Source organism: Mesoplodon mirus (genome assembly GCF_964341445.2).
Source record: "Mesoplodon mirus genome assembly, chromosome: 3".
NCBI classification, from domain to species: Eukaryota; Metazoa; Chordata; class Mammalia; order Artiodactyla; family Ziphiidae; genus Mesoplodon; species Mesoplodon mirus.
The window spans coordinates 162,335,733-162,350,915 of NC_138978.1; the positions used below are offsets into that span (position 1 = coordinate 162,335,733).

The 15,183-nt window shown below is 41.4% G+C and overlaps 1 protein-coding gene across 3 annotated transcripts in view; it reads left to right on the forward strand.

The window, feature by feature from the left end:
• Positions 1-3,999, forward strand: part of ACBD6 (acyl-CoA binding domain containing 6) — a 227,427-nt gene extending 223,428 nt beyond the window's left edge. For all 3 annotated transcript variants that reach the window (XM_082616570.1, XM_082616572.1, XM_082616573.1), the window contains one exon: positions 1,001-3,999. In XM_082616570.1, coding sequence (XP_082472696.1) covers positions 1,001-1,155 — 155 coding nt within the window. In that variant the 3' untranslated portion in view covers positions 1,156-3,999. The remainder of the gene's footprint in view (positions 1-1,000) is intronic.
• Positions 4,000-15,183: the final 11,184 nt, after the last annotated feature.

Below are 15,183 nucleotides of genomic sequence, written 5' to 3' on the forward strand. Positions count from 1 at the left end.
ACTTGTTGTCCAAAGTGTTGTCCAAAGTGATGCACAGTGTACACTCTCCACAGTCCAGAGGGGAGTTTCCCTTGCTCCTGGCCTCCTTCATGCTTGGTATTGTCTCAGTTTTTAGTTTTCAATTATCTAGTGGGTGTGAAATGGTATCTCCTGGTTTTAATTTTTATTTCCGTGATTACTAATGTGGTTGCTCATCTTTTCATATGTTTGTTGCTATTTATGTTTTATCTTGTGTGAAATGCCTATTTTTGACTTTAGCCCAGTTGTCTCAGTGCCATCTAATTAATGGAGCTTTGTTTCCTCGCTGATCTTCAATGCCAGCATTGTCACAATCAAGTTTCTGTACGTGTGCAAAAGAATGGATGGCTCTCTCTTCTAGCCCTTTGGTCTGTTTGTCCATCCTGGGGGCAGTACCATACCATCTTCATAATAAGTCTTGATATCTGTAGGTCCTTTTCCTCTTCCTGTGTCTTGTGTGATTGGTGCCATTTTTTTAAGGTTGCTTTAGAGGGGTGGTCTGATTACTAGGCCACCTTTTTTTCTTTCTTCATTTACGAATTTTAAAGTTCAGTTAGTTACCCAGTTATTCCCTCTTCAAAGACAAAACAAAATCTTTTCTTTGACATTTACAGTATTTTGAGCCTTTTGACTTAGCCTACAAACCTATCATTTTGATCAAAGTAAATGAAATACTTAAACTATTTTTGTTCCTTCCCTTCATCCCATCCTGAAGAATAGAGTCCAGAAGCCTCACAATTTAAAAAAAATGTATTTGTTTGTTAGCTTCTGGGCAACCACAAAGGCAAATTTGATTTTCCTAACACTGGCAAACCCACCGTCACGGCGCAGTTCCGTTACAAGGCCTCATCACCCACCAGCCACTGTCCCGTCGCCCACTGTTCAGGATTCCTTATTGCTCAGCACTTGCCTTTCCTGCTGAAGTTTAGTACTCTCTGTCTCATGGTAACTTGGTTTTCGTATTTGTCGATTTTCTTGTCAGCTGCTGCCTGTGAATTTTTGGACATTGTTGAGCTGCTGCTCCAGTCCGGCGCCGACCCCACACTCCGAGACCAGGATGGCTGCCTGCCGGAGGAGGCGACAGGGTGCAGAGAAGTCACTTTGATGTTACAGCGGCACACGACTGGCAAGGCTTAATCAAAAGACTGGAAACCCACAGTCTATAACGGCACAGGGCTTCAGTGGTTAAAGAAAACTTCAAAAAATAACACTTCTTTTGCCACCCATCTTTGGTATACACTGGCTAATAAGATCAGTTGTGAGAAACTGGGGTTTTGAAGTCTCAGCAATTCCTTCTACTTGCATATATTCCAGCGAGTACCGTTTGGTGATGAACATGTGTACTGTACATAATACAATCCGATTCCGCTGAACGTGCTCTGAAATTTATCAATGTTCTGGAGGCTGGGAGAGGAGGAGACGCATCGTATTTCACAATATTAAACATGACTGCTCTTTTAAAAAGCATACAGAAGGGAAGTAGAACCGGCAGTACTACACCGACAATTAGGGAAAGTTCCACGAAATCCCAATATGGTGGAGCTCACACGGTCTCATGGCATTTGGTACAGATGGTCTGAATAAGTAGCTAAAACATCTATTCTTTTGTCAGACAGATTTGGGAAGATAGGAAAGAAGAGGGCTGTTAAGAAAGCCAAAGAGAGAAAGGGCAGAGTTTTGTCACGTAAGGGATATAGAAATCAGAGGAACAACCAGATTTACGGAAAAACCTCAGAATCTTGGACATCTTAGGATGGAAACACAGATTCTAGAGAATGCACTGGTTAGGTCAGGATTCCTTAAACTCACGTTTACAAAACAGGGAGGAACCTCCCTAGGGCCCTTTTAATTGGCTATAATGTTCCTGTTGCATATGGTAGCGGTCTCTGTAACTAGCTCAGGCCTGAACTGTTAGACCTATTTGGGTCTAATATGAAACAGCCGTAATGCCCCAATACTTAGGTGTGATTGAAGTTATTTCTGGAGCACTTCTATTTTTTATTAAAAACATAGACAAGGACGCCACAGGTTTTATGTAAAGGATAGACAAGTATGCCACTGTTGAAACTGGCTCCCTACATTTTCCCTTTTAAGCCTCAAGAACTCCATCTGGGAAATTCCTTGACATTTCTTATTATGTGAGGAAAGTAGATAGTTGTCATAGGAAGAGAAATGAAGAAACAAGTTGAGATGCCAAGATGACCATTTAAAAGATAATTTTTTAACGTGTCACTCCTAAGATAACAAGTAATAAACTTGTTTAGTGGAGCCCTCAACAATGGACAAGAGTTTCATTAGCTCAAGCTAACCTGTCCTTCTGGAACAAGCCCCTCCAGAGCAGAAATGAGGCATATTAATAATGCTGCTTATTTTGTGATTTTTCTAACCTCTTATTTTCTGAGATGTAAACCAAAACCACTCACCAAGATTATTCATTTTTTAAATGGCTTCTTAATTATCTGTGGAAGTGATAAGCACGTTAGTACATACTGAAATGTTACTGTAATTCTAGCAGAGGTTTCTCTTCATTATCTGTTCTTTTCCCACAGTCCCAGCTACATTGCAACCTACTGTTCAGCTAAATTCTCTCATGTTCCACATTAATTGAATGTGTTTTAAGTAACATTATTCATTAGTTACAGTAAAAGTGACCAAGATGTTGCATGCAGCTTTTAACTGATATTACTTTGTGCATTTTTCGGACATTAGCAAATCAAAAAGTGTTTATTCATTTCCAATTTACAGGGTAGTTATCTGAGCAAGAAGCTATCAAGGAGCTCCTTTTTTCATTTCTCTTTTGTAATTCAACCTGGGTATGTATTAGACAAGTTTTTAATACGCTGCTTTGCCACATCTAAAACAGGTTGTTTTTAAATAAAGAATGTAATTTGGTTTTTATTAATTTTATTTTAAGGTTTCACATTTGCATTGAAAGCTATCACTAAAAGCAGTCATCAACTTAACATTTTCAAGTGCATTTTAAAATCAGGTTCCAAAATCTCTATACTTCTGTTGCCCGTATCTGAATTTTCAAAAACCTTACCGTCGTATATAACAATCTATGGATCATCTCCCTGTGCCTTATTAAGGGGACGATTTCATTCATAAATGTCAGAGAAAACTGGATCTTGGTTTGTTTTCATTCCCCTTAAATTATTGAACTATTATGAAGTGCATCACACTTCAGCCAGATCATGAGTTCCACTGCCAAAGCTGCAGCGGTTACCACCAAGCAAAGGACACAAATATACTGAGCCAAAAAGCTGGCTGACTTCCTCAGATATGTGATGAACCATTTTTTCATATAGTTCAGCATGATAAAACTAGGACATACTTTTAGTGTAAGTTTGGTTTTGTTTTGCAGAATTTTTTTTTCCTGGACAGATTAGTGATGTTCAAGCCAATTAGTATTTGAAAATATCCTAGAAAACCTTTTTCTGAAGGTTCATCTCTTCTTTCTTTGGCCACGCCATGCAGCTTGTGGGATCTTAGCTCCCCGATCAGGGATTGAACCCACGCCTTCGGCAGTGAAAGGAATTCCCTAACCACTGGACCACCAGGGAATTCCCTGAAGGTTCATTTCTAGTCATGATTCAACTAGAACTTCAAAATAATTGTTCAGCCTTTTTTTTTAATGTTTACTGGGATTGGGATTTTGTTTACCTCATCCTTGGTTCAAACTCTCTGATTTGTTATTTTTAGTGTACATGAGAATTTTAAAAATTGAGTCTCCATTGTGTTCCCAAACTGGAAACCAGTTGGCTTGGAGGCATCTTTAGGTAGTGGGTAACTAAAGACGTTTGTCAGTGTTGTGAATAGTTGCTTTTTGCTACTTTACAACTTGCATTTTCTAGACTATTTATATTTTACCTTTCTACTTGAACCTCCTTCTCGGTTCCACATTTATTCTATTGTCTTGTCCTCCAGACACCTCTATAGATGTGTGTCTACACATAAAAACATACCTAACCCCATTTTCCTATGCCCTTAATAAAGTGAAAAAGGAAATGTGTTGCTTTTTCTTCTTTTTCTTTCCTGGAGATACTGTGATCAGAACAACGCTAATGGCTCTTTCTGTATTTAATATTTATTCAACGCTGTCATTTACTTTGCCGTCTATCAACTGATCTAAGAGGCCCTGATTGCCTTCACAGTAGTCTTGATACACACTAGTGAAAAACAAGGAATAAAAAGAGAATCATGTAAACAAACATTACGGAGGAGGCAAAGAAAAGCATCTGAATCACTGTTACCTTCAGAACTCTTGCTGAGTCAGCTAAATCAGTGTTAACTCTTGCGGAGTTCCAGATCACTCTCCCCGTAGAATGCAGTTGCACATGGAATTTTGAGGAGTTCACAGGTCTCCTGAAGCCCATCTCTGAACTCCACGGTGGTCTGTGAATCCCATTTAGAACCCCTTTTTTTCTGGCTTCTTGTTACAGTATTTCATTCTTGAATGAAATACAGTAATATGTTGACTGAACCAATTTTCATAGTTTTAAGTGCTTCTACCGGATGATGTATGGGGTCTTGCTGTGCCTATTTGAAAGAATGAGAGAAGTGCATCTTTTTTTTAAACCATTGGTCAAGATTCCAACAATACACATACAGTTTTATCACTGATCACCACGATTGGAAATTTTTAAAGAGGCCCTGGCCAAAAAGTTGGAGCCTGACCTATTTGACCTCTGGTTCTGCTGCAGGGCAGAAATGAGCCCACATGTTCAGTTCTGTGTGACTAATGATGGCTTTTTTTATGCATTTAGCTCTTTTGACTTTTCAGAATGCTTTCACGGGCATTATCTCATCTGTCATCCCTCCACAGTAACCCTGTAGAGTAGGTAGTGCACGGGCTCTTAAGGCCACTTAAAAGAGGATGAATCTGAGACATTAACAGGTTACTTAACTTGCCCAAAGTCACAGAGTAGTAGTAGAGCCACAGTTAGGACCAAGTCTGCTGAATCTCAGCCCTTTATTAGACCACAAAACTCATGTGAAGTTTTGAAGCTCCTCCTCCATTCAATCCACAAATATTCCTTGAGAGCCTTCTAAATGACAGGCACTGTTCTAGGCCACTGTCATTCCCTTTTCCCATTATCATGGAAGTTTAGAAGTACTTACATGACGTTATCTCAAGATATTGCATGAGATATCGAAAAGTCTCATAGAAATTAATGTTAATAATCAAAAAGTAAATCTTTTAAACCTACTATAACTATGTCTCTAATAAAGAGAGAAGAAGTCAGCCAACTGAACACATACTGTTATCTCTAATGCTTGTTAGGTAGAAGGGTAACAACCAAAGTATAATATCTAGAATCGTATCTATTATAGCTTTTTTTTTAAATGTTTCAGCATTTTCCAGCTAAAGGGTTGCCATAATCCAGTGAACCTTTCCATTAAATAGGTATTTCTTAGCTTCCTGCCAGGTTTAACTACTCGGCTATGGGTTATTATTCCGTGTACAATATGGCATCTCTGAGGATTAATGAACAAGGTGTGTGATGGGAACAGAGATGAGCTTGGGTTGCAGAAGGGTTAGTGCCCAGGCTAATATATGCTTCAGCTGAACATGAAGACTTTCAAATGCTTATTTAGCATTTAACAGTTGAAACATGAAGGCTTTCATCAAACTTCAGATCCCTAAAAATGCCCTTCATAAGTAAATGTTTATCACAAAAAAGTATGTAACCCACCAACAATTCAGTAATGAAAATATCAAGTTTAAATATTTATTGAGTGAATTTTAAATCCCAACCCTAAGGTGTTTTGTGTCAGATGTTTCAATAGTAGCCGTAATACTATATTTGATGAATTTTAAGATGCACATTTTTTCACATTTTAAAGTATCCAAAATTGGATGTCTTTTACAAACAATGTTATAGTTGAATTGGCAGCATTTTTTTTCTTAGTAATGCATAAACTAATGTATCTTATAGTCAATACATCTTAACTTCAATGATGTTAACAGTAATCACACCTTACCTTGTATAGGACTTTATACACAAGCATCTTAACTGAACCTCAGAATAATTATAAAAGTAGAAATAATTGGTATTTTCTCTATTTTACAAATGAGGAAATTGAAACTCAGAATTGTTAGGGAAATTGTCCAAGGTTATACAAATAGAAACAGTAGAAATGCCCATCTTTATATAAGCTTTATTATATAAATATAAAACACTTCAATATACATGATCTTATTTTTCCAGAATCAAGGTGATTTTCCAAACCTGTAATACCAAGTCCGAAAGTTTTCCCTGTACCACATTATCAGGATGAGTGAAAATGAAAACAAAAGCAACCACACTCAGAGGTGCCTTATCAGGCCTCTTCGTGGATTTTATATATACATATTGGACTTCCTCCTTATAGCATAAAAAGCCTTCAATGCAGTCTTTTATAATCATGTGATTTGAAAAATTATTATGATCATTACTGGAGCTTTACCTTGAGCATCTTTAATTATTTCAGTAACCATACACAGCTACTTAATCAGAGGGGTTTAGGTCAAAGTATAGTGATTATCAGACTGAAGAAAAAAAAAGCTTCCTTGTTATACTTATCATCTAAGGTTTATTATGCACCAAGTATGATCAATTTTTCAAATATGCATTAATTGGCATTACACTAAAGGATTGAACAGGAAAAGCTATTTAATCTCATCTTTATTCACTTACCCTTGAAATATTGTTGTCATGCTCCTACTTGAAAAGCAGAACTTAATGGCTTAATCCTTGTACGGATCATCATAGTTATTAGGAGTTCATAGTTTTTTATTTATTACTGTTTTTACTTTTATATATAAATTATTCAAATTTTTCTTACCTGTGTTTTGTTACATCACTTTTTCTTCACAAAGTTATAAAATAAGTGATTGTTTTACATTTTTACTCTCTCTTCTTTTGGAAATTCATGAACTGGAGTCATTTCTGAGGGCAGTACTCCTTCTTCCAGCAATAGAGCGCCCCCAGCCCTAAAGACCAGATCAGGATGTTCACAAGGTACATGCTAGTTTACACTCAGGACAGAATCTTCCTTGTTTCCTTCCTACATGTCTTAGAAGGAATGAACATGAGTTCTCAGCTAGAACACTGAGGTTAAAACCAGAAGGGAAACATCCAAGGACCTGCCCCTATAACATGCATCTGCCTCGTGGTAGAACTCTAGGCACTCAGTGTGGGTTTCTCTTATAGGTGGAAAAAGGCCATTTGAACCTAAAACTACTGGATGCAGTGACTGAACTTAAAGGACTATGAGGGCATTAAGGAATAGAGAGGTGCCTTTCAATGGGCTGCCCTGGGCAGCAGCAGCAGCAAATTCATCATGCACACTGCAGCCAGGATTTATTTTTCCTCTCACTTGTGTAGCAATCCCGGTTTCCATTTTAATGTTTAGAAGGTAAGTTCAGCTGATGGACACTTTGTGTAATAAAAAGCTCTTTTAAAGTACATGCACACGTACACACGCAGGATAAAAAGTGGTACCGCCACTGCCCGTGGCTTTCATGGAGTACGTTCGCAGAGCCCAGAGCTTAGTCCTGGATATGTTTATAGCACTTTAGCTCCGTTTGTGAGTTTGGAACCCTTCCAAAAAAAGAAGAGAAAGACATATATTATTGTTTATAATCTGCTTTATTCCACCAAACCTTGACTGAACAGACTTGTGGATTGCTGTTTAAATCCCTCAGTGCCTTTAACTACCGATACAGAAAGTGGTTAATGCGCATTCTAAATGAAGCTTGGCATCCACTCCAGGAAATCACTTTAATTGAGAAGCATTAAATGTTAAAATGATTCCGAAAAAAATAATAAAGCCAGCAACATATTGAGTATAAAAGTCCTGGCCCATCAGTAATATAGGTTCTTGGTTATCATATTCCTGTAGACTGGGTGAGCTGTAGTTTGACAAGTGTCCAAAAAAAGTGACATTCAATTCCCTAGGTCACAGGCAGCCCCCCATCAGCTTGCCAGTGAGAAGACAACCTTCACCGTCTCTGTTTTAGAGCTGAGGAGAGAGCTGTCAACTTTATAAATGTTTGTTTTTCTGGAATAATATGCCAGTCTCAGGTGACTAAAATAATGAGATTTAACCCCAAAGTCCTTGCCTGGGCTTTCCACTGCTGTGCTGAAGCCATCTGTTGAAACCTATTTACCATTTTAATGGCCTTTGGGGAAAAAAACCCTGCTTATTTCCAACTCCAAGTGTGTGTCAAGACCACTTTTGGGGATTTATATTATATCTTTCAGGAAGCAATTCCCAGCCTTTCCAAAATCCCCAAGCCCCTCCCAACCAACAGGAGATCCTGGTCCAGGGTTGGCAAGCAAGTGAGAGAAACATAAATCTTAGAAAACGAACAAAACAAAAACAAAAACAAAAAACTCCCCCCCAACTCTAGAGACAGCCTCGCCTGTATCAGCCTTGAAAGTTCTGACCATTTCAGTGGTCTGCTAAACAACCTGAAGGATGAATGAAGTCACGTGGAAACCTTTTTCTCCTCGGAGCCCCTTCCATGAGAAGGGCAAACATGGGTTCTGTCAGGGATGGCCTGTGACTTGTTCGTTTAACTACATAATAACATACCAGTTAATAACATACCTAAATTCAGTCTTTGTGTTTAACAGGGGAGATGGCCAAAGGAAGAATCACCAAAGGAAAGGGTTTTAAAGGAAAATCCTGAAGTCATACTGGACAAAAATGAGAAAAAATGAAAGAGTGACAAAGGGACAAACGTTATACATGCAGAAGCCATACCCGCTTTCTCTGACAGGATGTAATACCCTCTCCTAGGGCAGCAGCTGATCATTTAGAAGACTTAATTTAATAGTTTGGATGGGTTATTTTTATTACTTCTTTTAGAATTATGATAATAAAAAGTTCCCTCTTCCTAATGATTTGGCCCCATTTTATAAACTTTGTGGGGTTTTTTCCTCCCTCCTAACTCACAGTGTCTCCCCAGCAGCAGTGGCTGACCATTGCTTATTTCCCTGAGGCAGTCACGACCCAAATAAGCATCCAGACCCAGCTCCATCCCTCCCCACTCACAGCACAGCCATAATGAGGAGAGGCACCGGGAGTTCCAAATGATAAAACCGAAATAGCCTTTCTAGGAGGCTTGGCAAAGGGATGCAACAATTTTCCATTTAGACTGTAAAGGACAATTTTTAAACCATGTCTCAAATATCAAATCTAAGAAGATACATTCAGATACGCTGAGGATCACCTCTCATGATTTTACTTCTAGTTTGGCAATTGGTTAAAATTTACAACATACTGACTTGCCTTTGATTGCTTTTTATCCTTTTCTGATTTTAGCTGTAGAGCTGGGAAAGAGGTGGAAAACGCTGACTGTTGAGCCTTTGATCTCCTGAGTTTGTGTCTTATTTCATTCTTTCTAGCCAGTGATTTCTTTCCTTTATTTGTCTTTAAACAACTCTCCTTTTGAAAAGCCACTGTCAGGAGAATCACACTGCTCAGGAGCTGGTCTGTAGTGACCAAACCAAAGGAAAATTTAAAAAGGACCAGATCCTCCCTCTCCTTCCTTTGTGAGCTGAGAACACATTTCATAATGCCAATAAGTTACTAGATTATCACTGTGGTGGGAACTGTGTACACTAGAGCACAAAGTGGAAATGGTCCAATGAATTGTCAGCCTGATACACTCAAAACAATTGTTAGTGTATGGAAAGCAAAGATTCAACATAAACAGGCTGGTGATGAGGGGTTTGAGAACACGAGACTAGAGACATGGTGGGTAGGGCATACACTGGCAGAATTCTCAAGCCCTGTTATTAGTGCCTCAGGAAAACGCATAGCCTCTTTACAAACTTCCCTAACAACCACCCAAGGGACTGAGCTAGTGAAGGAAAAAAAAGTCCCTGTGTACCTCCTGTGGTCCTCTAGCCACACCTCACTCCACTAGATGCCGTCACCTTCACCTTCCTTAGTCCCTAGCCCGGAAAGGTTTTTTTGCCTTTCTCAGCCTAGTAAAGTATTTACCACCAGAGATGATTTGACAAAGGACCATCAACCCCTTTCCTTGATAGCAGAGATCTGAGTTTTCACTAAAAGACTTTTAAACCCTCCAAGAGGCTCACTGGACATGCTGCCTAGGAGGCAGTATCTTTCCTTTTTAACTGGGTAGACTGTGGGGCACAAGTGGGGCTAGGACTTGGGTTGAGTCAGGATATCAGACTGCTCAGAGGACCAGGGCCCAGCCTCCTGCTTCAGACCTAAGCAAGTGGTTCTGGTGTGTAATGCCACACACAGAATCTGATGGCAGAGAAGTTGGTACTACCCACAGAGTCTGAGAATACTTCAGCAAGTACTCCAGGATAACTAGTAGCTAAACAGGTGATGAGCTATCTCTGCCCATTCTCCTCAGCCAGACTCTGTCAGCGCTGTCCAATAGAACTTTCTGCAATGATAGAAACGTTTTATATCTGTGTGTCCAAATACAGTAACCACTAGCCACATGTAGCTGTTGAGCACTTAAAATATGGCTGGTGTGAGGAACTAAACTTTTAATTTTATTTAATCAATTTAAATAGCCACAAGTGGCTAATAGCTACCGTCTTGCTCAGTGCACCTCTGTGTGGATCTTCTCTTCAACCAAACAAAACTAATCACTCATGCAAAAAGCACTCATTTTTCCTGGATGGAATCCCAGCTCTAAAGAAATGCTATGACTTTAATTTTTTTTTTTTCATTAAAGAATCTCTGTTGCTCTTTCCACTCTAGCTAAACTTCAGGTCCTGCACACTAATAAAGCCTCCTGCAGGGAAAAAACCTGAATGGAGATTTTCCTGGAAAAGCTTGTCCAGGAGCCCTGATGAGGTGTTTCTATCCCTTTGTCCACCTCTCACCCAAGTATAGACATTTGCACATACTTGTCTAGGGAGAAAATGTACACATATAAAGGACTTTAAAATACAACAGGACATACAGTAACTAAAATTTATGTGATCAGCAGGTTTTCTCTGCCCATTCCTTAAGCCTAGAAGCAGAGGACGGGGCCCCAGAAAATTGGTATTAGAAAAATCAGAGAACTCCCTCTATCCAACACTTACACAGAGTAGTGCAGGTATTCACAGTTGTAAGTGGTTCTGCATTCAGAGTTGTATCTTGGGTTTCCTTCTGATGATCAAAGGAACCCATGTCAGCGCAGCTTTTTCTTATGTCAAGAGAAAAACTTCCAGAAAACCAAATGAAAAGCAAGACACGCTGGCTTCTAAAGAATTTCCATATTTATTGGACATAGTTTTACCATACACATCTCATGCCAACACACAGGAGGCACATACAAACAAACGCACCAGCTTCTGTGTTCCAAAGTCACATGGCAATAAATAAGGATGGGTGGGTCCTTTTTTTTTTTTCCTTTTTTTTTTTTTTTCCCAGGAAATGAGACTTCATTTCTTTTTAACTGTACAAAATTTACACTGCGAAGGGTGAGGGCAACAATCCAGAGCTTAGGGGATCTGAGGCTTTGAGGTCTTGAGTACAAGTTCAGAGCAGCTTCTGGGATCCTGCAGCCCTGAACCTGTGTGTTTGGCTCAACACCGTCCTCAAGTGGGGAACGTACAAATGCTTCTTGTCTCTAGGTGGGCAGCGGATGAGCATGGGGTGTCCCGCTCTGTCCACCTGTGCTCTTCCTCCCGGGGTGAAGGATGCTTGGCGCACCTCCCAGACTTGCAGCTCACTCCTCACCAGAGCTAGCAGCGTGAAACTGTGCTTTCAGTGTGGTCCTACCAAGCAGCGTGTGGATGGGGTGACTTTGCTGCGCTCTCTCTTTTTGGATCCAGTCAGCGTGTTAGAACAGTTGGAGCGACGACTGCAAAAAGGGCCAATTGACCAACCCAAGAAAGAGAGAGGCAGTGATGTGCTTTTTATTTAGCTTTCAGCATGCCCAGAGCCCTTCAGCAGCAGGCAATAAAACAAAACTCATTTCCGCTTAATTGAATTTTTCTTCATCTCACGGTTTCCAATTTCTAAAGTGCAATGTTTAAAAGTGAGCCTCCTCGGTCCTTCCAGACCCTGCTGGCTGAGGAGGTATGGTCATTATTTCCATGGCTATAACCAAGTTGTCGTTATAGTGAGTGGCGTGCGGGAGCGGGGGCGTGCGGGAGGGGGTGCTGGACGGTGCCCTGTCACACAGCTCGCAGCTTTTGCTAAGCTGAAGCCTTAAACCCCTCCAGCCAGGAGGCAGTTGTTTCAGAATAACCAGCTCGAGCTTCAGAGACGGTAATGTCTTTTGTTTGTCAGATTTCTTATACTTCTTGCAAAGTGAACTTCATTGTGAAGATCTAATGGCCCCCAGGGATCTTACCAGATTTCATGTTTTACATTGGCAAAAAAAAAAAAAAAAAACCTCATTGAAAGACACTGCTAAATGCTTTTCTTCTGTCTTAATTTTATCCTCTTTCCCTGGTGTTTCATGGTGTTAGTTTGCAGGAATAATGTCATCAATGTGGTAGTTGATTTTCATTTCATATTTATAACTGTCAGATGAGGCAAGAAAGAGGAAGCACAAGGACGGAAAAGAGTTGGCCTCAGGGCGCACAGCAAGTCCCTGAAAGGGCCGGGATCCAGGCTTCCCCACAATGCGATTTACCCAGTGGCCAGCTTAGCCCTTGCATTTGGTATTTCCTCCACGGTCTTACTACTTTTCAGCAAATATAGATTCTTCCATAGCCCCACAGATCCCGTTTTTGCTTATATCAGTTACCATTGGAAACTTGGGCTTGTTTTTTTTTTTATATATATTATTCATTTGCTCCTGGATTCAGAAGCCTCCTACCCTCAGGTCCATCAGCCAGGCACTGCAGATAACAGTTGCTAGTAAACAGCTCTCCTAGAGCCAAAGACAGGTCCAAATATTGTCAACGCCTCCAGAAGGTCTCATCTTGTTTTTAAAATTCATCCATGTCATTTCGCAAAGGGGAAAACAGCTTCCACGTAACACCTGATACATCAATAACAGACTACTGAGTGATCGAGGAGCGCCTGGACCCGAATCTCAGGGTAGTTCTGTTCTTCTCCATCCCTGAGCCTCAAAAAAGCCAAGGAACTGTCTTGACCTGTGGCTCGTTGGTGGCACCAGCCCATGCATGACACTAATCCCACTTGCAAGGAGATCCACTTAAAATCTGAGACCGATTGTGACTGTGCTTCTAAATGCAGTACCAGTGTTTGCTGCTTTCTGGTGAGGTGGCCCTGGGGAACTTACATCCAGCTCTCCTGGCTTTCTGACCAGGGCTCACTCAAGAGCTCTCCCAGCTAGCCAACCCCACCAAACCAGAGGAGCTCCTCCCGACATCATGATGTCACCTGCGCTATTCACTGAGTTCCTCAAGACACTCCTGTTACTGTATGAATGAGGAAGGCCTCCCATGTCTCCTGCCCGTGAATAGGGAGTGAGCATGATTAACCCACCTAAAAAACCAAAAACTGGTCGATTTCATCTGGTCTCCAAAAGCAGTGCTACACAGGGGGATGCTCCCCCTTAAAGAGCCTGCTCTCGTGGTACTGCACTCGCCGAAACTACGAAGCGCCTCTGACGTCCCATGAGATACTACTCCAAGTAATCAAGCTGAGACAGTGGTCTGGGTGGGGCAGTTTTTAACTGGTTTTAACCCAGCAGTCTTTCTCCTGTGTTTTGTAGCAGCCTGCTAAGAACAGTGAGCTTAAGAAGCTGTCCTCCAAAAAGATGGTTGCACTTTCCTTCACACGACTTGTTACCTTGCATTTGTGTCTCCATCCCCACCCCGAATAGTCACATTATTGGGGAATTCCCCATAGCACAGCACTGGCCAGGCTTAACACACCATCATCCCTACACCTGGAACCTCCCGCAGAGGGCCTACATTTGCAGACTCCCCAAGCAAAAAATCACAACAATCGAGCACATCAAAAAATAAGGGTACACTACAAAATTGATCAGAGAACAAAGATGGCCTGAAGGCTGACCCAGGAATTTACTGACCATATATTTTTAAGAAGCTTCACTGACCGTAGTTTAGTCCTGGAAAGGAGTTTACAAAAGATGGAGCATCCAAAAAGGAAGTGTTTGTCTCTTCCTTTAGTCTGCCTACCTTATGCCTAAATCTTTGCGGTCCTCAAAACCATTCCCAGAAGGAAGGGTCCTTAGGTGCTTTGGCCCCATCACTTGCTGTGAAAGAAAGGCAATACCATCTTACCCTTTCCCACTCTGCTGATCTTAAGAGAATGGGAGGCCAGAAGAAGCAAACCACCATTTCCCAAGGGGACTGGAATAAATTCCACCTGGCTAAATCCAGTATGCACATGGAGAGCTTCCTGACGGACAGACGTGTGGCGTAGAGTGGGACTTGTAGCACCATTCGCAACGGTATTTCCTGTAGAAGTGCAGTCTGTTGCAGAGACAGCAGCTCATAAAGCAGGGCTTGCCCTTGCCCTTGCCTCAGGCTTGGTGATGGACTACTGCAGGCCCGCAAGCTGAGGGTCTCTGCACTGCCACTGGCTGGAGAGCCCTGCCTTTCTGAGTGCAGAACTGGAGCAACACAGGGCCTGGCATGAGTCCAGCCAGCAACCCAGAGGGATGCAGCCAAGGACCATTTGGAACCCTCTGGACAATTTTAGGGCCGCTCCCTAAATGATTCCTCCCAACCAAGACAGGCCAAGAAGCATTGCTAGCACTCGGAAGAGGCCAAGACTGTCCTCCAGTTGAGTCAACTAGCACAGCAGAGAAAGCCCACATTTTTCAAGGGCTGAGGAGGGTTGGCTGCAGGTGAGCGGGGGCGGGTGGAGTTACAAGCTCATCTAAGCCAACTCTCTCAAAACAGACACAATGTCATTTCGCCCTCCCGGATGAGAACTCTGGGAGGCTGGCATCTGCTGACTTGGCTAAACAGACTGCATGTTTGGAATCCAAACGTCTACAAATGTTTTCACTGATTGTCGTTCTGTTCTCTCCATATTTTAGCTTTGATCATTTTGGAACCCACAGCCCGTCTTGTGGAATAAATAACACAGGCAAATTAAAAAGGCACATTGTGCACCAGGGGGGACTTGTCATGCAGTCGCTGTGATGGTCCAGGGCCACTCAGCTCCAGCCTCAGAGTCACCTGCAATGAAAAGCACTTCTCGCCATCAGGGATTCAGTGATATAGATGGGATTTCGTAAAA